Source organism: Marmota monax, unplaced genomic scaffold (assembly GCF_021218885.2).
Source record: "Marmota monax isolate L192 unplaced genomic scaffold, Marmota_monax_Labrador192_F-V1.1 WCK01_AAM20220418_F8-fsc00069, whole genome shotgun sequence".
In the NCBI taxonomy this organism is placed as follows: Eukaryota; Metazoa; Chordata; class Mammalia; order Rodentia; family Sciuridae; genus Marmota; species Marmota monax.
The window spans coordinates 4,710,350-4,727,294 of record NW_026695243.1 but is presented as its reverse complement, the minus strand read 5'-3'; the positions used below and the strand labels follow the sequence as shown (position 1 = coordinate 4,727,294).

Sequence of the window (16,945 nt, the reverse complement as noted above, 5' to 3'; positions counted from 1 at the left end):
ATTTAATGTTCAAGAGGCCCAGGCAAAGGCTGGGAATGAGGAAATTCATTAGAGGAGACTCTGCTGCCGACTGATTCGCTCGTTCTTATTCATTGTCCCTGTATCACCCATCCCTGGGGGAGAGGGGAGAGCAATGTTTTTTAAAGACATAGGAATTAATTTCACCCTGAAACCTGAAGGAAAAATCCACCTTGACTAAAAAACCAGCCGTTTTTTGGTTTAAGGTAAAAAGTGGGTACATTTGGGCAAACACTCACTTAAGGATTATTGCAGACCCTCCTATCCTTACGAGAGTGAACACCCGAAACTATGGAGTGTACCAAAGCCTCCATATACTGTGGGTTTCCTATATGTACAATATATGCCTACAATGTTGAATATAAATTAGGCATAGTAAGGATTAAAACAATAACATAATAAAATAGAACAGTAGTGATATGCTATAATAAATGTTATAAGAATGTTTGTTTTCTCTCAGAATATCTTACTGGGCAGCCGGACAGCCAGGCAGCCAGCTTCAAAAAGGCTCTTGGTATGTCGTGGACCACTGGCACCTGGGCATGTGCCCTCCCTTCCTGGCGTCTCACAGCCTCCAGGCTCCTGGAGAACCCTGGGTCCAATCCCTGATACAAAATCATCATCATAAAATTAACTTCAGTGAGTGAATGGAATATTAGAATGCTTGTATAGCTGGACATGCAAATTCAGGGGGCCTTAGAAGAATCCATAGTGTCAGGGGTTTAGGGCTGGTGAAAAATTGCAAGTAAGGGGGGCAGGTATGAAGGGTAAGGAGGGTTGGACTGAAGTAGCTGATGTAAGCAGGGAAAAATAGGACAAGATGCAGGAGAGATGGCCGAGAAGTGTCAGTGGGACCTGGAGTAAATCTACAGCCACAACCTAGGACAGAAACCACAAAGACCATCCTTAAAAACATTTATTTTCAGTGTGCAGGAATTGGGACATCATGGCATCTATGAAAATATGGGTAGAAGACAGGCTTGACAGGAGGGCTGGGGGAGGGGATCATGCTTCACGTTCTAGGTCTGAGAAGAGGTCTGGGCTCTCCCAGGTGACAAGCCATTAAGTTGGAAAATTATGTTAATCTGCTTTTTGGGTCCTGGTGAAAATTTCGGACAATACAGCATTTATTATTTTATTTATGTTTGCACGTAGATATATGTTAAATCCAGCCCCATGCGGTCAGGATACTTGGCTTCCACCATGGGGCTCCATCTGCCCTATTTTCTGGGTCTAGATCCTGCTGTCTAATTTTGACAAGGCAAATTTGAGGTGATTCATCTGATTTTGCAGAATGTGCGTGTTGTTAGGTGCATGATATGGTTGGGCTACCTCTCCGGAGCCACTGTGTCCCTATTTCTTCTGACATAATCTCACTAAGTGTCTGGCTGAGTCATCTCTCAGCCACACAGTTCATAGGGAATCAATGGCAGACCCTAGTCACAGTGCAAGGAGGGGAGACGGGCAGGAGGTGCCCAGTGGGGAGGGGATGTGAGCAGGTCCCTTGGCAGCTCCAACACCCCATAGCCAATAGCAGCCAATTCAATCAACTTCAAATCTGACTTCATTCAAAGAAGGGGTCCCGATGTTGCAAAGTTTGAAAATCACTCATCTGGTTTCCAGAAGCTTCCCTCCTAGGATCCGGTGTGTCTTTGTCTGTAACAGGGGCGGGACCTTTAATTTCTGCCCTGCTTACCCTCCTAGGGTCAGGATCATGGGTGGGAAGGTGTTTCATGGACTTGAAGGGCTGTCCACAGTGGGAGATCCAAATTCTCATGTTCAGAAATTGTAATCACCTAGAAATATACTGTTTTGGACCAGATAGTAAATATTCCCCTTTTTTCATAAGGAAAAAAAAAGCTTTATCCTTGAGGGAGGTCAACACGTCTCTAAGTAAAATGTGTTGTACTTCACCGTGACTCCACAGGCCAGAGCTGACCCGGCCCCCTTTCAACAAGGTGAGGTTAGAAGCCAGGCCTGCACTGCCACCTACTTAGGGAGGGATGGGCTAACAAGTGGATGGCTTGGTCCCCAAACACCAGCCAAGGGGCTTCTGAGTCCAGAAGACTGTCCATCTAGGACTAAGTCTACTTAGAATTGGAAAAAGGCAGGAGGAGGAGAGCCGTGACAGCTGTACGTCATTCATCTGCATGAGCACACTCTGTTATGAGGCCATGATTTGTTTTTGAAGGAACATTATCTTAAAAAACATGCGAGGACTATACTTCTATCTATCTCTCTATATTTTTTTTTTTTTTGCATGGGACCATCTTGCTCTAAGATGGAAGGGCTAGAAGGGGCCCTGGTAAGTAATATCTAGTCCAAATGCCACAATCACAGGTGGAGAGACCAAGGTCCAGAGAGGGGAAAGGACCTGTTCAGGTCACACAGCAGGCCAAGGAGAGCCAGGGCCCTCTTCTCTCCTTCTTATCACACATTAAGTCACAGAGTGCCCACTTATCAGTCATAGACTCCGAGGTAAAGAGTCACAGTGGGCACATGCCTTGTTGTGAGCCCTTTAGAATGACAAATACTATGTGCTTTTTCCTGGGAGGGAACAGTTACAAAAGGATTCATTCCCAAAGTGTAAAAAAAGCAACATGCACCTCTGTTTCCCCACTGTCTGCCCTGCTAAAAACTACATCTGCATATGAATCTAGTTTGCATCCAATTTTAAAAAACATACAAAAGGGGTTATCTACAGACACAGTTTTTTCCTTAGTCTTCCCAAACAACAAGATCCGGGACTCGACTTCGCCATCATCCCGTGATCAATGTCTCGGAGACCCTGGAAAGAAAAGGGGAGTGGGGATTAGAGAAAAGAAGACTGTTCTGTTACGACCAACCCTGTGTTTATTGGGAAGTGGAGGAAATCATCTTTAAATTCAGTATCCTCAGCACAAAAGGTGCAGATGGAGGGACTGGGAGCCTGAGAAGGGCTTCGTGGGGCTGCCTACCCAGGTGTCAGTCAACCTGCTGACAGTGGACATCATGAAGATAGACTCAGCCGCCTGAAACCTGACCCCTTGCCTCATTTGAATAGCTTCTCCTCAATAAAAGGGGTCAGGGTGTGTGCTCTCTCTCTTTCTGTGGACCCTTAAGGTCAGAGGAGCCGTCACAGCAACCCCAAAGAAAAAGGTATTTGTGTCTCTTGTGTGGTTATTTCGTGCAGCCCAGTCAGCCCAGTTTAACTAGAGTGACCCCTGAGCATTTTAGTCGTGAGAACAGAAACCCGGCAGGTGATAGTGAGCTCTGTGCTCCTGGAGGCCTGTGAACAAGAGCTGCTCCATACTGCACGGTGTCAAAGGAACACAAAACCTCAAAATGAAACAATGTGTGTATTATCTATATGGCATATATTATTACAATGCATAGAATAACCTATTTTATATAGATGGATAAAATAAGAAGTCAAGTATCAGGAAGGCCTGATTTCCTAACTCTTTGCTGAATTCTTACTTCATGGTTACACTTACACATTTTCTTAGCCATTTCTGGGACCTCTAACTGCCCACAGACACCTGCCCTTGAACCCTAAAGCACTTCCTTCCTTGTTTGCCCCAGTTCTGGATGTTTCTCCTGCCTCAAGCCCGCACAGCTCCCCTGTTCCCTTAGCACTCTTCCTGATACCGTAATAATGTTCACTTTACATTTTTCTGTGCATCCCCTACAGACCTGATGTAAGGCCTTGCACACAGAGTGGGTGCAACAGCAGAGGCCGAAGGCATTGTGTGGCTCAAGCCACAGCCAAATCCTTCTGCTCTTGTCCATTTGGGTTTTATTGGTACTGGATATTTAACTTGGGGTGCTTGACCACTAAGCTCCATCCTCAGCCCTTTTTGCTTTTTATTTGAGTTGGGGTTTTGCTAAGTTTCCCCAGCCAGCCTTGAACTTGTGATCCTCCTACCTCAGCCTCCAAAGGCACTGGGATTACAGGCAAGCATCGCTGCACCCAGCAAAATCCTTCTGCTTTTAAGAGACTCTGTCACACTTGTCTCTAATTTTTCCTGCTCTATCCAGACCCTGTTGGTCTGTCTTAGTAATGGAAGCTGTTCATGGCTCTTCTTCCCTCCCTGCATTGTAAGGAGGCAGGATGTGTATCACATCTGAGCAGAAACTTCAAAGGAGACTGTGTGCTTGGCCCAGCTTCTTGCTCGTCCCTTCTGCTGCAGAGTGGACATATTACACGTTGGGGCTGCTCCTCCAGCTGGGTTTGGTTTTTGGGGCGGTGCAGGTACTGGGTGAGGAGACATGGGGTGGAGCCACAGCAAACACGGATCAGTGGCGTGGAACGTGAGCAAGAGCTAAATGTTTGTGGCTGTGAACCAGCCAGGTTTGGGAGTTGTTATATAGCAAAAGTGGGCTAATTAAAGTGATTCATTTCCCAAGTTCACAGTTGCCTGTGGGCAGGGGACAGATGTGACCCCAGCTGTCACCTGTGTGACTAGGAAGACTAAGCCACCTGGTTAAAAAGAGATGCAGAGATCCTGCCTACCTTCCCCTTCCCCCTGAGAGCCGTTGCTAAGCAGCGTACAGGGCTGGGGCCAGCAAGACAAGCCTGGAGCTGGAGGGCTGTCCCACAAAGCGTCCTGGGAAGAGGCAAATGAAGCCTAGCAGCCTTCTCTGCAGGAACGTTTCCACCTGGATGCCGTCACAATGACACCGTCTGCCCTCTCTCAGGGCTCAGTGGAAGTATTCCCTCCAGCCTCAGAAACTGAAAACACCACTGGCTTTTCCATCTCATGGACACCCATCATGTCCATGGCTCTGGGCATTGCATGCTGGGAAACTCAGAGAGCAACATGTGCAGAACATAACAGGGGGTCCGCCTGCTAATCTTCACACGGCCCTGCTTTCCTCTACTCTCCCCACTTATGTACTGTTCTCTTTATATTACACATCTAATGACTGCCTCCGATCCCTTAGACGTGGGCGTAGGGACACTGCAATGACTAGAATGTATACATTACCCCATCACAGGAGGCCTGCTGGAGCGGGGGAGAGGGAGCTTCTGTATCTATTCAGATCCAGGACGGTCACTGTGCCGTGGGACCTGGCCTCCCCGACCATGTTGGTCGCATGACACTGGTACACTCCTTCGTCTTCCTTTTTCAGAGGGTTGATCTAGAAATACAACAGACATGTTTAGATAGTTGTATGTAGTAGACAAAAATGACTTCCTTTTTTTAGTTTTGTTTTTTTTTTTTGGGGGGGGGTGCAGGTACTGGGGATTGAACTCAGGGGCGCTTTGACACTGAGCCACATCTCCAGACCTTTTTATTATTTTGTTTTGAGACAGGATCTCACTAAGTTGCTGAGGCTGGCCTCGAAATTGCAATCCTCCTGCCTCAACCTCCCAAGTTGCTGGGATTACAGGCATGTGCTATTGCACATGGTTCCCTTATTTAGTTCTTTTTTTTTTTTTGGTACCAGGAATGCCACTCAGCCACTGAGCCACATCCCCAGCCCTATTTTGTGTTTTATTTAGAGAGACAGTGTCTCACTGAGTTGCTAAGTGCCTTGCTTTTGCTGAGGCTGGCTTTGAACTTGCAATCCTCCTGCCTTAGCCCCCTGAGCACCTGGGATTGCAGGCATGCACCAACGCAACCAGCCCTTATTTAGTTCTTAATGGTATGGCCGAATACTTGCTCCTCTTTAGAATAAGACCAAGCTATTTCTCTTCTTGCTTTGGCTGCCGAAGAGCACACAGTGAAATTCATTCTTCGGGACCCTCTTGAGGAGCATGCTCCCGATTGTGACTCTCATTCTAATGATTCCTTTGCATTGTACATAAGCTACTTGACCCTTTTATTGAAGGTGACATATACAAATTATGAGGAATATACTGCAAACAAAAAGAACCAAAATCTACTGTCCAAAGAAGGACCCCATAGCATGATCCTTATGTGGGTGACCTTCACAAAACACCACCAGATATAACCTTTCCCCATCTTTCCTTGTAAGAAAATGAGGGAATGTGCACTGCATTCCGAGTCCCTCAGCTAAGTGAAGCATCACCAAACCTCCCAGGGCTATGGAGGATAAGACTTCCTCGCGGAGTGTCCCTAAGTGCTCACCACCAGATCCATAACCGGCTCTCATCTCTTGCGCTTTCTCTTCCAATCACTGCTTCTATCTCTCGCAAACCAGGCTACGCACACCATCCCCCTCTGAACACACCAGCTGAACATTTTCAGCAAGTGTTCGGCCATACCATTAAGAACTAAATAAGGGCTGGTCGCGTTGGCGCATGCCTGCAATCCCAGGTGCTCAGGAGGCTAAGGCGGGAGGATTGCAAGTTCAAAGCCAGCCTCAGCAAAGGCAAGGAACTAAGCAACTCAGTGAGACACTGTCTCTAAATAAAACTAGCATCATTTTCAGGCCTGCTAAGGTCACAAGAAACTGAGGCTCAGATAGGATAACTGTGACTATTCAACATGGACCCCTAGCTCCTTGCTCCACCAGCCTTTGAAACATATGGCATTCCCTTATTTTAGCAAAAATGCTGCAAGTGACATAATAGAGCCCTGCAGGAGGTCTTGAATGTGCCTCTTCCCTCTATCAGTCACATGGGTGTATTCGTTTCTCAAGGCTGCTGTAACAAACCGTCCTAGGCTCGATGGTTTAAAGCTACACAAATCCATCATCTATAGTTCTGGAAGTCAGAAGCCCAAAAGAGTCTCAGTGAGCTAAAATCAAGGTGTCAGCAGAATTCTTAAGGTCCTAGGGGAAAATCTGCTTCTTTGCTTTGTACAGCTTCTAGAGGACAACAGTGCTCCTTGGTTTGGGGCCCATCCTCCATTTGCAGGGCCAGCACTAGTGGGTACAGTCCTGCACATCACACCACCCTGATGCTGCCTCCCTTGTCCTCATTTAAAGTCTCACCTTTAAATTGGGCCCATTGGGTAATCTAGCTTACTCCCCTCCCCTTTGTTTTGGGGTTCTGGAGATTAAACCCAGAGCCTCCTGCATGCTAGGCAGATGCTGCACCACTGAGTAATACCCCCCTAGCTTTTTATTTTTTATTTTGAGATAGGGTCTCACTAAATTGCCCAGACTGGCCTTGAACTTGCAGTTCTCCTGCCTTTAGCCTCTTGCATTGCTGGGATGATGGGCATGCCCACTTCCCCTGGCTCCTCATCCCATCTTAAAGTTGGCCATTTAGCAACCCCTCCCCCTCCCTGCACTTTAGGACAAAGACATCTTTTGAGGGCCACAGCAGCAGACCTCTTGTGCTCTCAGGAGGTACACAACCTGCCCCACCCACCTCACAGCCACTAGATGGTCTTGTGAGCAATGGATAGAAACAGCTTTGAAAAGGGTAATGTGTTACCCAAGGATCAAGGGTGCTCCATAGGGTGAGTCAGTGGCACCCAATAATCCTAAACACTCACCAAAATCCAGGCTGTGGCCTCATGGTTGGAAGCTCGCACCTGGACAGCTATATTGGCATGGTCCCCAGGTAACTCCTCCAGCACCTCAGTTCCATCAGGGGAGTGTGTGACCTACAGAGCACGCAGAAAACATAAGCAGTGTAGAGAGAGGACTTCTGGATCAGGACACCTCGCAGACATCCTCGCCACCCGCACGCTTGCTCTCACTGTCTAAAAGGCTGAAACCCTAATACAGCTCATTCCTAAATGTGCGTAGAGACAGCACCCCCTGCTGGACATCACCACACATCACCACTAAGGCGGCCACAGTGGCAGAAGGAATTCTGCTGGTCTTATTACTAAGAGGGCTGCAGAGACAAGGGGACAGACGACAAAGCTGACTGGTCTTTAGGAAGATTTGGGTTTGGAAGGGGATTGGGGCTTCTGCCATCAGCCAAGCCTGCCAACCACTTAGCTCCATGGTGAAGCAGGGTCTTGGGTCCTAGCAGTTGATGTGGGATAGGTGACAGCAGAACTTTCTGGACACCTGAGGGACCAAATGGCACAGGAAGGATTGCAATCCCACTCCCTTCTCCGGAGAGAGTGCTGTGGTGAAAGTTTCTGAGGCAGAAAGTGATATACAAAGTACCTTTTCCTAATCCTCTGGCCCCCACACAAAGATATACACACATAAACCACTTAAAGAAAAAATACTTCCCACCCACACCTGCCTGGCAGTTTCCATGTTTGTCTCTCTGGCACAGACACCAACACACACACACACACACACACACACACACACAATGACGCACAAGTCTTGGAGAGAAATAAATACCTTCCTCCATGTGATGGTTGGGGTGGGCACGGCCCTCACCTCACAGGACAGGTATGCCTGTGCCCCAGTGACATTGTGAACACTCCGGGGTGGCAGGATGACTGCAGGAGCTGGGAGAAGAAGACAAGGGAACACACCCTTTACCCTGGCAGGTCCCAAGCACCCCACCTCCAACACCACCCTGCCTGCTGAGGGCCTGGCAGGACCCTGCCCTGCGCGAGGGATCATAGATGGGTGCTCTCTTCAGACCTGGAAGGTTCTGCTGCTCTTGTGACCTACTGCCATTGTTTCACCACCAGGAAGCTGGCAACTTCCCAAGCTCAGTGGCAGAGCCTGGGTCTCAGCATACCCCCTCCCCGGCCCCTCCCTGGCTGCCATCTGCTTATTCAGCTACAGGATGGGGGTGACGGACTCCAAGAGCACCAATGTCACATCACCGACGGCAGAGACTTCAAGCAGATGGGCGTTTCTGTTTCCACGTGCAGGGTGTTCCAAAGGAGAATGCCATGCCCAATGGCTGCCACACCCTGGCGCTGAGCCCTGCCGTCCACTCCAGATGCCTCTGTCTGCATGGGCACCACATAGACACCATGGACTCCCCGGCCCCAAGTGCAGACCTGGAAACCCAGAGGTCAAGGGAGCAGAGCCAGAGCTACTCAGAAAATGAGGCAATGCCACTCTAGGTTGCCATAATATTACAGGGGGAGGGGGAAGGTGGGCTCTCTGGAGGGGACCTGGGAGCACCCTGGCATCAAGTTACAAACTGTTAGTTCATGCTCCACGCCCTGCTTCCTCCTGCCCCTAGCTTCTGCCCCCACTGGGCTGTGTAATACCCAGTCCAGCCTCCTCGGCCTTCAGACCCCCATCCAGCCTCCCCCCAGTGCCCTGCTTTCCCTCCAATGGGATACACCCACCCCCACAGCTCCCTGGGTGGGCATCTCCCCCAGCCCACAGGGCCTGGCTGGGAACTTCACCCAGGACCAGGGGCTGCACCTCTTGGCTCTGCTGAGTCACAGCTGGCCTCAGAGTCCAGGTGTATCTCTGCAGTCTCACTTGTGCCGATGGCCAGCTCAGCACCCTGGCATCCAGCCCAGGAGTCCTGGACAAGGTGCAAGGTGAAGGCCTGGCCAGTGAAATGCTCTTGGCTCAGGCCTCCTCTTCTGTAAAACGGGGATAACAACTCTGCTCCCAGACTGCTGAGTGGGTCTACCCATGGAATGAGTGACAGAGCGAGACACAGGGGACGGGGCTCAGGTCTGGCCAACTGAGGAGACTAGATGAAGAAATCCCTGGCAAAGAAAAGAACAAATTCTTTCATTCCAGGGCCATCAAACTACAGAGGCTTGGTGACTCAGAGACAACCCTGGTCTCCACAGGCTGCCCTGAGAGGGGACAGGTGCTTGTGCAGTAAAAAAGGAGAACTAAGGGAGAGAGAGAAGCAGGCAAGAGGCTGGGCTGGTGCAGAGATCACCGGAGACCACCTGCCCTCCTCGGAGGCTCTCCTGGTAAAAAAGCTCATCCTAACCTGGAGCTAAACCTGCGTCTCTGTAATGGCCACCTGCTGACCCCGGGACTGCCCTCCGGAGCCCACAGCCCCTGGGTGCCCCACAGCTCTCCAGGGACTCCCCTCCCCTCCCAGGAGGCTCCCCGCCACTCCTCTGCCAGGTCCGACTGCCTGCCCTGTGAAGGACCACCCCAACCCACGTTTACCCAGGAGCCATGGACTTCTATCCTGCCCCCAGCCACACAGAGTCCCACATCCAGGCTCGCTGGCAGGGACCCCATCTGCGATGACAAAGAGGCTAATTTATTCACATCCTCCTGCCAGCGCCTCCTCAGCCACACAGGCGCTGGGATGCCACCTTCACCAGAGCCCAAACCTGTCCCCAAAAGTCTCACTGCGGGAACAAACAGAACCGCCTCTTATTCCAGAGCCCCCAGTAGATTCCAAGGGGACGCTCCATCACCGTGTTTCACTTCCATTCATGTAAAGTCATAAATTTTAAATGAGATTTCATCACTCCCTTTCAGGCCTAAATGAATAAACCAGCAAATCACATTTCCTCTTCCTCTCTCCTCGTGTTTGACCCTCCCTCTCTCCAACAACGACAATTAAGGAAGACTGCCTTGGCAATACTGGGTCTGCCTGGATTTCATGGCAGGAAACACCATTTCTTTTTACAAAAGAGACCCCACTCAAAGGAACATTGAACAATGATTTATTCATAAATTTGCATGTACGGACAGGGCATTCTTCTTGGTGCGTGGTTCACAGTTTTGACAAAGGCAGGCAGTCAGTTAACTCCCAAGATCCGCAACCATTCCATTATCTCAAAAAATGCTCTCATGTCGTGCTTTGCCATAATCATCTGCTTTTAATTGTAACATGGTTGGTTTTAAAACTGAAGACATTTTCATCTATAGCAGCTCTTCATAGTCAATAATATTCTCAGTAACAATGGTAATGACGACCGGCTCAACGTGGCATTGCTGTGTGCTGAGGGCTCTTCTTTTACAACCAAGCACTGAGGGGTTCATCTTTCCAGGAATCTTCCCGGTTGCCAGATGGGGGCACTGCTCAAGCTGCCCATATATGTATTTCTTTCTTTCTTTGGTACTGGGGATTGAACCCAGGTCACCTAACCACTGAGCCATATCCCCATTTTTTTATATTTTATTTTGAGATAGGGTCTCACTAAGTTGCTTAGTGCCTTTCTAAGCTATTGAGGCTGGCTTTGAATCTGAGATCCTCCTGCCTCAGCTTTCTGAGTTGCTGGGATAACAGGCTTGTCCCATCGTGCCTGACTCCATTTTAAAGTGAAACATTTGTTATCTGTATGGACTCCATTCTACAATGAGAGATTAGTTATTTAGGGGTTGTGCTAGGGGTTCCCAAAAAGAACCCTCAGGTCCAAAGTTTTACTAGGAGGATTCCTAGGCTCTGACTGATTTCAGCAAAGCATAAAAAGCAGATCACCAAAGGGCAATGTTATGACGTGGGGGACCTATGCTCCTAAGAGCTCGTTCCTTGGGGTTGCACTGGACACAGCCATGGACAGAGAAAATGCATATGATGCACTGTGTGCCCTGAAAGCGCACAAGGGACTGTGCCCTTGCTTGGACAGTCCCAGTCCCCGTTATTACCCTAAATGTATGACATGGGGATGCTACCAGAGGCAGGAGGGACAGTGTGCTAGCTGGGACAGAGGAACCCTGCTTTGAATTCTATCTGTACCATTCCCAGTGTCATGATTTGGCCCTTCCCCTTTTTATTTATTTATTTGTTTGTTTATTTGTTTATTTAGTAAGTACCAGGAATTGAACCCAGGGGTGTTTAACTACAGAGCCATACCCCTAGCCCTTTTATTTTTTATTTTTGAGACAGGGCCTTGCTAAAAGTTGCTGAGGCTGGCCTCCAACTTGGGATTCTCCTGCCTCAGCTTCCGGAGCCACTGAGATTACAGCTTTCTTTAGAAAGGGCACAGGAGGCCCTTTATCCCCTTGCCCATTCCTTGTGGGCTGCTGTGAGAAGAAAGCATTCCAAGACCCCCACAAACTGTAAAAGTTTACAGAGGGATCCAAAGTTGTGGCCGGCTGTCTTATCTCAGGGGCGGACTCTTCCATGGTGCCTGGCCTGATTGCAACCCTCTGCTGACTACTGGTGACAGGGCCCATCAGGGTTCTTCCTGGAGGCACCAGAGGCCATGACCCACAGCCTTCACCCTGGCACCCACACATCCTCTCACCTTACCATTGCCAAAACCGCCATAATCCCTGAAGAACCAGGTCTTTCCTTCCCACCTACTTTTGACAAGAATTACGTGACCCTTAGGAGGGAGGACGGCACCTGGTCAGCCCAACCCCGGTGACAGCTTCATCTCTTTAGCTCCTCCTTGCTCAATGCTTCTGTCCTTCTGCTCGTGCTAACAATGGTCCTAGAAATAGGGAGGGCACAAATCCACCCACCCAAAGGCTAACCAGCAGGTAACATGGCTAGCCACCGGGTGCGCGTGGTCACAGAGGGCAGTACCATAGTGTGGGCAAACAGAAGCCAGGGAGACTCAAACACTTGGGGACCAGGTGCCGAGCATTCAGGACTGGGCAAGTTGCTAGCCATTTCCTCCCTGTGTGCAAATGAAGAAAGCGGCCGCTGCCACACCCTCTGGGGGGCAGGCAGATAATGGATGTGACCGTGGGGATCTGCAGAGATGAAAGGGATCAATATTATTATTATCGTGTGTGGTGATCTGTCTCCCTAGCCCGTCAATTAAATGGGTCCTCGATGGCTGGAATAAAAGATCTTCTCAAATGCCTCTGAGATTTCTTTAAAGTTAATGGTGCTAGGGAAAGAAAGAATATCAAAAGTCATCCCCCAGGTCTCATCTGCTTGTATTAAGAAGTGCACAACCAAAGAGTTTAATCATCAACGCACTGAGCAGCCCCGGTAATTTATGCTAATAGTCACTATAGGAAGTGGAACAGCTTAATCCCGCTCCCTGCAGCCCGTGCCTCAAATCCCCTCCCTTGGCAATGAAAGGCTTTTGAACATGAGGCCCCTTTCTTTGTCCCTCTCACAAAGTGGCATTCGCTGCCTCTTCTGGTTACCTGGTAACACTACGGCGCCTTGGGTTTCTAAGTGGAGCTGGAATTTCAACCAAGGTGAATTTTCTGAGATTCAGGATCTCAAGAGCTCACTGCCGCCGCAGGGGCTTCATACACTGCAGGCAAGAGATGGATGGCAGGGAGCCACAAGGAGCCAGGCAAACCTGGGCTGCCTTCAGCTGGGGTAGCCAGGTGGCTCCAGGGAATTCCCTTCTGCATGCCTCAGTTTTCCCTTCTATTAAATGGGAGTGAGCCCTCTCGAATGAAAACAAATTTATTTGCAGAAACGCAGTAAGAAGATGAGTGCGAAAACAATGTCCAACAGGAAAGAATTATTTATACATGAGCCTTTAATCATTGTGTGGATCACAGGATCACTGTCATTTTTAGGCAGTTTGGGGCATTTCAGAGCACAGAAGGAAAGAGCAGCATTTAAGTCCCCAAACTGTTTCCCACTGGCTCTCAGGGGCATGTGTCAGACACTTTTCCACACTGGGAGGAGCCTAATTAATACTTAATAACGCCTCACTCTGGTCAAGTTAAGGGTGATTTTCTCACCAATATTAAAGCAGAACAGCTCAGCTCCGACTCCTGTTTTCCTTCAACCAGGGTCCCCAGGGGCATTGTTAAAAAGTGCTCCTGCTGTGTCTTCTGAATTAAAGATGGCTTTAGGGCAGCACAGAATGAGGTGTCACAGCAGCTAGGAAAAGGAAACATCTCCCTGTCTACACCTTCAGGCCTTACCAAGACACAGGCACGGTGGGGGTGGGGGTGTCCCACAAGCAAGTCAGCACAGAAGGTGACAGGGCACGGGTGTCAGGTCTGACGGTGTATGACACAAATGCTGGTGGGAAGGACAGCTGAGCTCGAGAGCCAGGACGCCTGTCACTGATGAGGTCATGAAAAGCAGCTTCTGAATTGCTCCCGTTTGGCCCCAAGTACATCTTTATTCCTGGGGACTGAGCCTGGGGAGGGCCTCAGAGTCCATAGATCAGAATTGAGAGGCTGTCACATTTACTTGTCATTTGGTAATTTTCAATGAATTAGGGGTATGGGGTTTCCATCTGCCATCTGTCCTTACTCTGGTAACCATGACAACCACCATCTGCCTGACTATCAAGTCCTGTCCTGAAAGAGCAGTGGATAGGGTGTCCCTGGGAGCTAGTCAGCCTTCACTGGACATCCTGGACAAGTCCCCTGCCCTGGTTGGGTCTCAGTCTCCTCTGCATAATAGAAAATTTATTCTACATGTCTTTTAAAGTGTCTTTCTCTTAAGAACAGAATACCACTCTAGGGAGAAATGATCTGAGACCATCAGCACTGGGTGGATTCTGGGGAACCAGGTCAGCATTTCTTACATCTCCTGAATGTGGACTGTTACCTGTCTGCAGACAAAGAGAACTGTCTGTGAATTTAATGCTGAGGAAAGCAGATTATTTAAAAAAAAAAACACACACACAAAAAAAACCCAAGTATTAGGCAAGGACAGGACCATTTAAGTACCGCAGGGCAGAAACAAGAGTTTGAGGGAGAAGGGACCTAAACAATAGTTCCCCAGGGGCTGACCTGGCCAGAGAGGAGAAAGAATTGGCCCAAGGCCACTCAGAAAGCCCCCCAGCTCTGTCTTGCACTGGGAGCCCAAGGAGGAATAGCAATGGCCACTTTACTGTCAACTGGGACTACACAGAGCTGCACATGGTCTTTGTTTCCCAGCCAGGAGACTTCCTGCCCCATTTTCAACAAGCCATTGAATCTCCTGGACTTGAGTACATCTACCTGGAATATGTTGGAGAGGTAGGGAATAACACAATATTAGACACTTCTTAAGGCCTGGAAAAAGCTTCACCCAACCCTGAGGTTTCCATCTTGAAGCCGAAGTCATCCACTGACTTAGGCATTTAGCCTGTACTTGGTCTCCAGGTCCAGGCCAGAATTCCTCCCCAGAAGCCTGAAGCCCAGGGTAAGCCACGTTCCTGTGGACTCACCAGCCACAGGCTTACTCACCCTGAACTCTCCACTGCCCTCTCCAGGCAGAGTAGACATGAGTGGCTCTCCAAAACCTCATGGGTGGGTCATGTCCGCATTAAGGCAAAGTGGGCTAGCAGAGCAGGGTGCTTTGCTGGACATTCCTGTATACTAACGTTTTGGTTTATTTCTATTTGATTTTTAAAAATTACACAGAGAAGGTGGGCAATTATGGCACCCAGATATGGTTGTACTGCAATGTTAATGAAGTTTAAGTTTCTAAGTCCCTGGCAATTCATAATTTTCTATTCCTTTTCTTAAAGCAGGACTTTTCCAGTTGTTTGTGTGTTAGACCCACAAAACCTGGGTCTGCCTCTGATTGTGCAATAATCTTTTCAGAGCTTAAGTCTCCAAAGGGCTCAGCTGTTCTGGGTGGCAGCTCCTTTAGGATCCTAGACTGGGCCTCACACAAAACCAGGATCCCTGGTGTTCTGTCCTGATTACTCCCGAGTTCCTGCAAGGAGCTCCTGCTCTTCCAGTAGCCTCACCTCTTCTTCCTCTCCATTCAAACAATCCACCTGGCACAGGACACCTGGGAACACCCAATGAGAAACCCTCTCCCCAGTTCCCAGTTCCCCTGGGACAAAGAGGCCAGCCTGCAAATCACTGTATGAGCAGGCACCTAAGTACCAAAGAGGGCAGCAGGCTTATCAAAACTTCCTCTCTCTCCAGGGTTGGTGTCTCCAAGCACTTAATAAACCAGCGCAGGATGTGAATTTCTACCCTGGTCTATCTGAACACCAGCAAAATGCGAAATACTGCTCCCCAAGAGGAAATTGAGGCCCCAGGCAGCGAGATCCACCGTTGTGCAGAAGGATCCTTTGCCCCCCATCCTTGAGAATTGGGGTCCCACTTTCTCTACCCGCCAGGGCCCTGGGACGCCAGAAGACTCACCAAACTCGCAGGGGCCGTCGCGTGCCTTATGAAGGTGGCTGGAGTGCGCGCGGAGCGCGTGCCTGGCGCGCAAACGAAGCGCACATACACTGGGGTAGGAGCGGCCGTCGGAGCCACAGACGGGACCGCGCTGAGCACACACGCAGAGCCCGGTGCCCTCGGGCGCCGCCCCTGCGGCCCGGCTGGCGCACACCAGGCCGGGGCCGCAGCGCGCGCCTGCCCGCCCCCCGCAGCTGGCGCCCTCCGCGCCCAGGCAGCGCGCGCAGCAGCCGCACTCGTCGCGCGCAACGATCCCAGGCTCAGGGCAGCGCACGGGCGCGGGGCAGTTCTCTGAGCGGCACGGACTGCACTCCGGGTGCCGACCGCCCGCGTCCCGGAGCCCGAGGCTGGGGACCAGCGGCGGCAGCATAAGCAGCAGCGGGAGTAGCGGCGACAAGCGCAGCATGGCCTGCTCCGAGACGGCAGTGGCGCTTCTGCTTCGCGCTCCGCTTCGTGTGTGCGGCGCAGCCACCCCGCCCGCCCCGCGGCCGCTGATTGGCCGGGTCTGCACCGCGGGGTGTCAGCCGGCTGCAGCCCAGACCCCGGGCACCAGCAGCGCTGTGGCCTCGCCGGCTGCCCGGGTCTCGGAGCCAAAGGGATATTGCAAGACCAGCTTTCCGACATCCGATTAGACTTTCAGGGAAACCAAGACCCAGTCCGAGTGGGAACTTTCCTGAGGTTGCTGGGGTGGAATCGGCATTGGATGCCCCGGCTTCAGCTGCAATGCTGGCTCCAAATATTATATTACAGGAGGACGCGCTCTTTTATTTTACGTTCAGTATATTTTCAGAATTTTATTTTTAAAAGGGAGTATGTGGTTGAATTTTTCAGATTTTACAAAAAGACGAACGATGAAAACAGGGATTCTCTCTTATCCTGAATCCCACCCCTTATTCTGGTTTATAAAGGCCAGTCTTGCTATCAGTTTCTTGGATATATAATGTTTTGTGTCTATTAAAACACTTATGATTTATAAGCTCTCTCCTTTAAAATATTTCACAGTTTCCCCACCGTGTATCATCTCTGAAATCCAGCCTCTTGTACAATTGATGGCATGGTTTAATTGGTGGTGTATGTTTCTTAATGCTACATAAATCCATGACGTATCTTATGGTCATCGGTGACTTCGTTTAGATGAGCTCCAGTGATATATTCTGGA

The 16,945-nt window shown here is 49.8% G+C and overlaps 1 protein-coding gene across 1 annotated transcript; it reads right to left on the bottom strand.

The window, feature by feature from the left end:
- Window positions 1-929: 929 nt before the first annotated feature.
- Window positions 930-16,192, bottom strand: Igfbpl1 (insulin like growth factor binding protein like 1). Its single transcript, XM_046457444.2, has 5 exons — window positions 15,748-16,192; window positions 8,227-8,336; window positions 7,413-7,523; window positions 4,989-5,142; window positions 930-2,806 (listed from the first exon to the last, which is right to left on the bottom strand). Exons 1-4 carry the CDS (start codon window positions 16,190-16,192, stop codon window positions 4,993-4,995), a joined length of 816 nt encoding a protein of 271 aa, XP_046313400.1. The 3' UTR covers window positions 930-2,806; window positions 4,989-4,992.
- Window positions 16,193-16,945: the final 753 nt, after the last annotated feature.

Excerpts from the sequence above, each read along its gene's own strand:
- Igfbpl1 (XM_046457444.2), bottom strand. The coding sequence starts at position 16,192 with ATGCTGCGCTTGTCGCCGCTACTCCCGCTGCTGCTTATGCTGCCGCCG. Across the intron at positions 7,524-8,226 it reads CAACCATCACATGGAGGAAG|GTCACACACTCCCCTGATGG; the intron begins GTATTTATTTCT and ends CGTGCTCTGTAG. Across the intron at positions 5,143-7,412 it reads AGGCCACAGCCTGGATTTTG|ATCAACCCTCTGAAAAAGGA; the intron begins GTGAGTGTTTAG and ends TTGTATTTCTAG.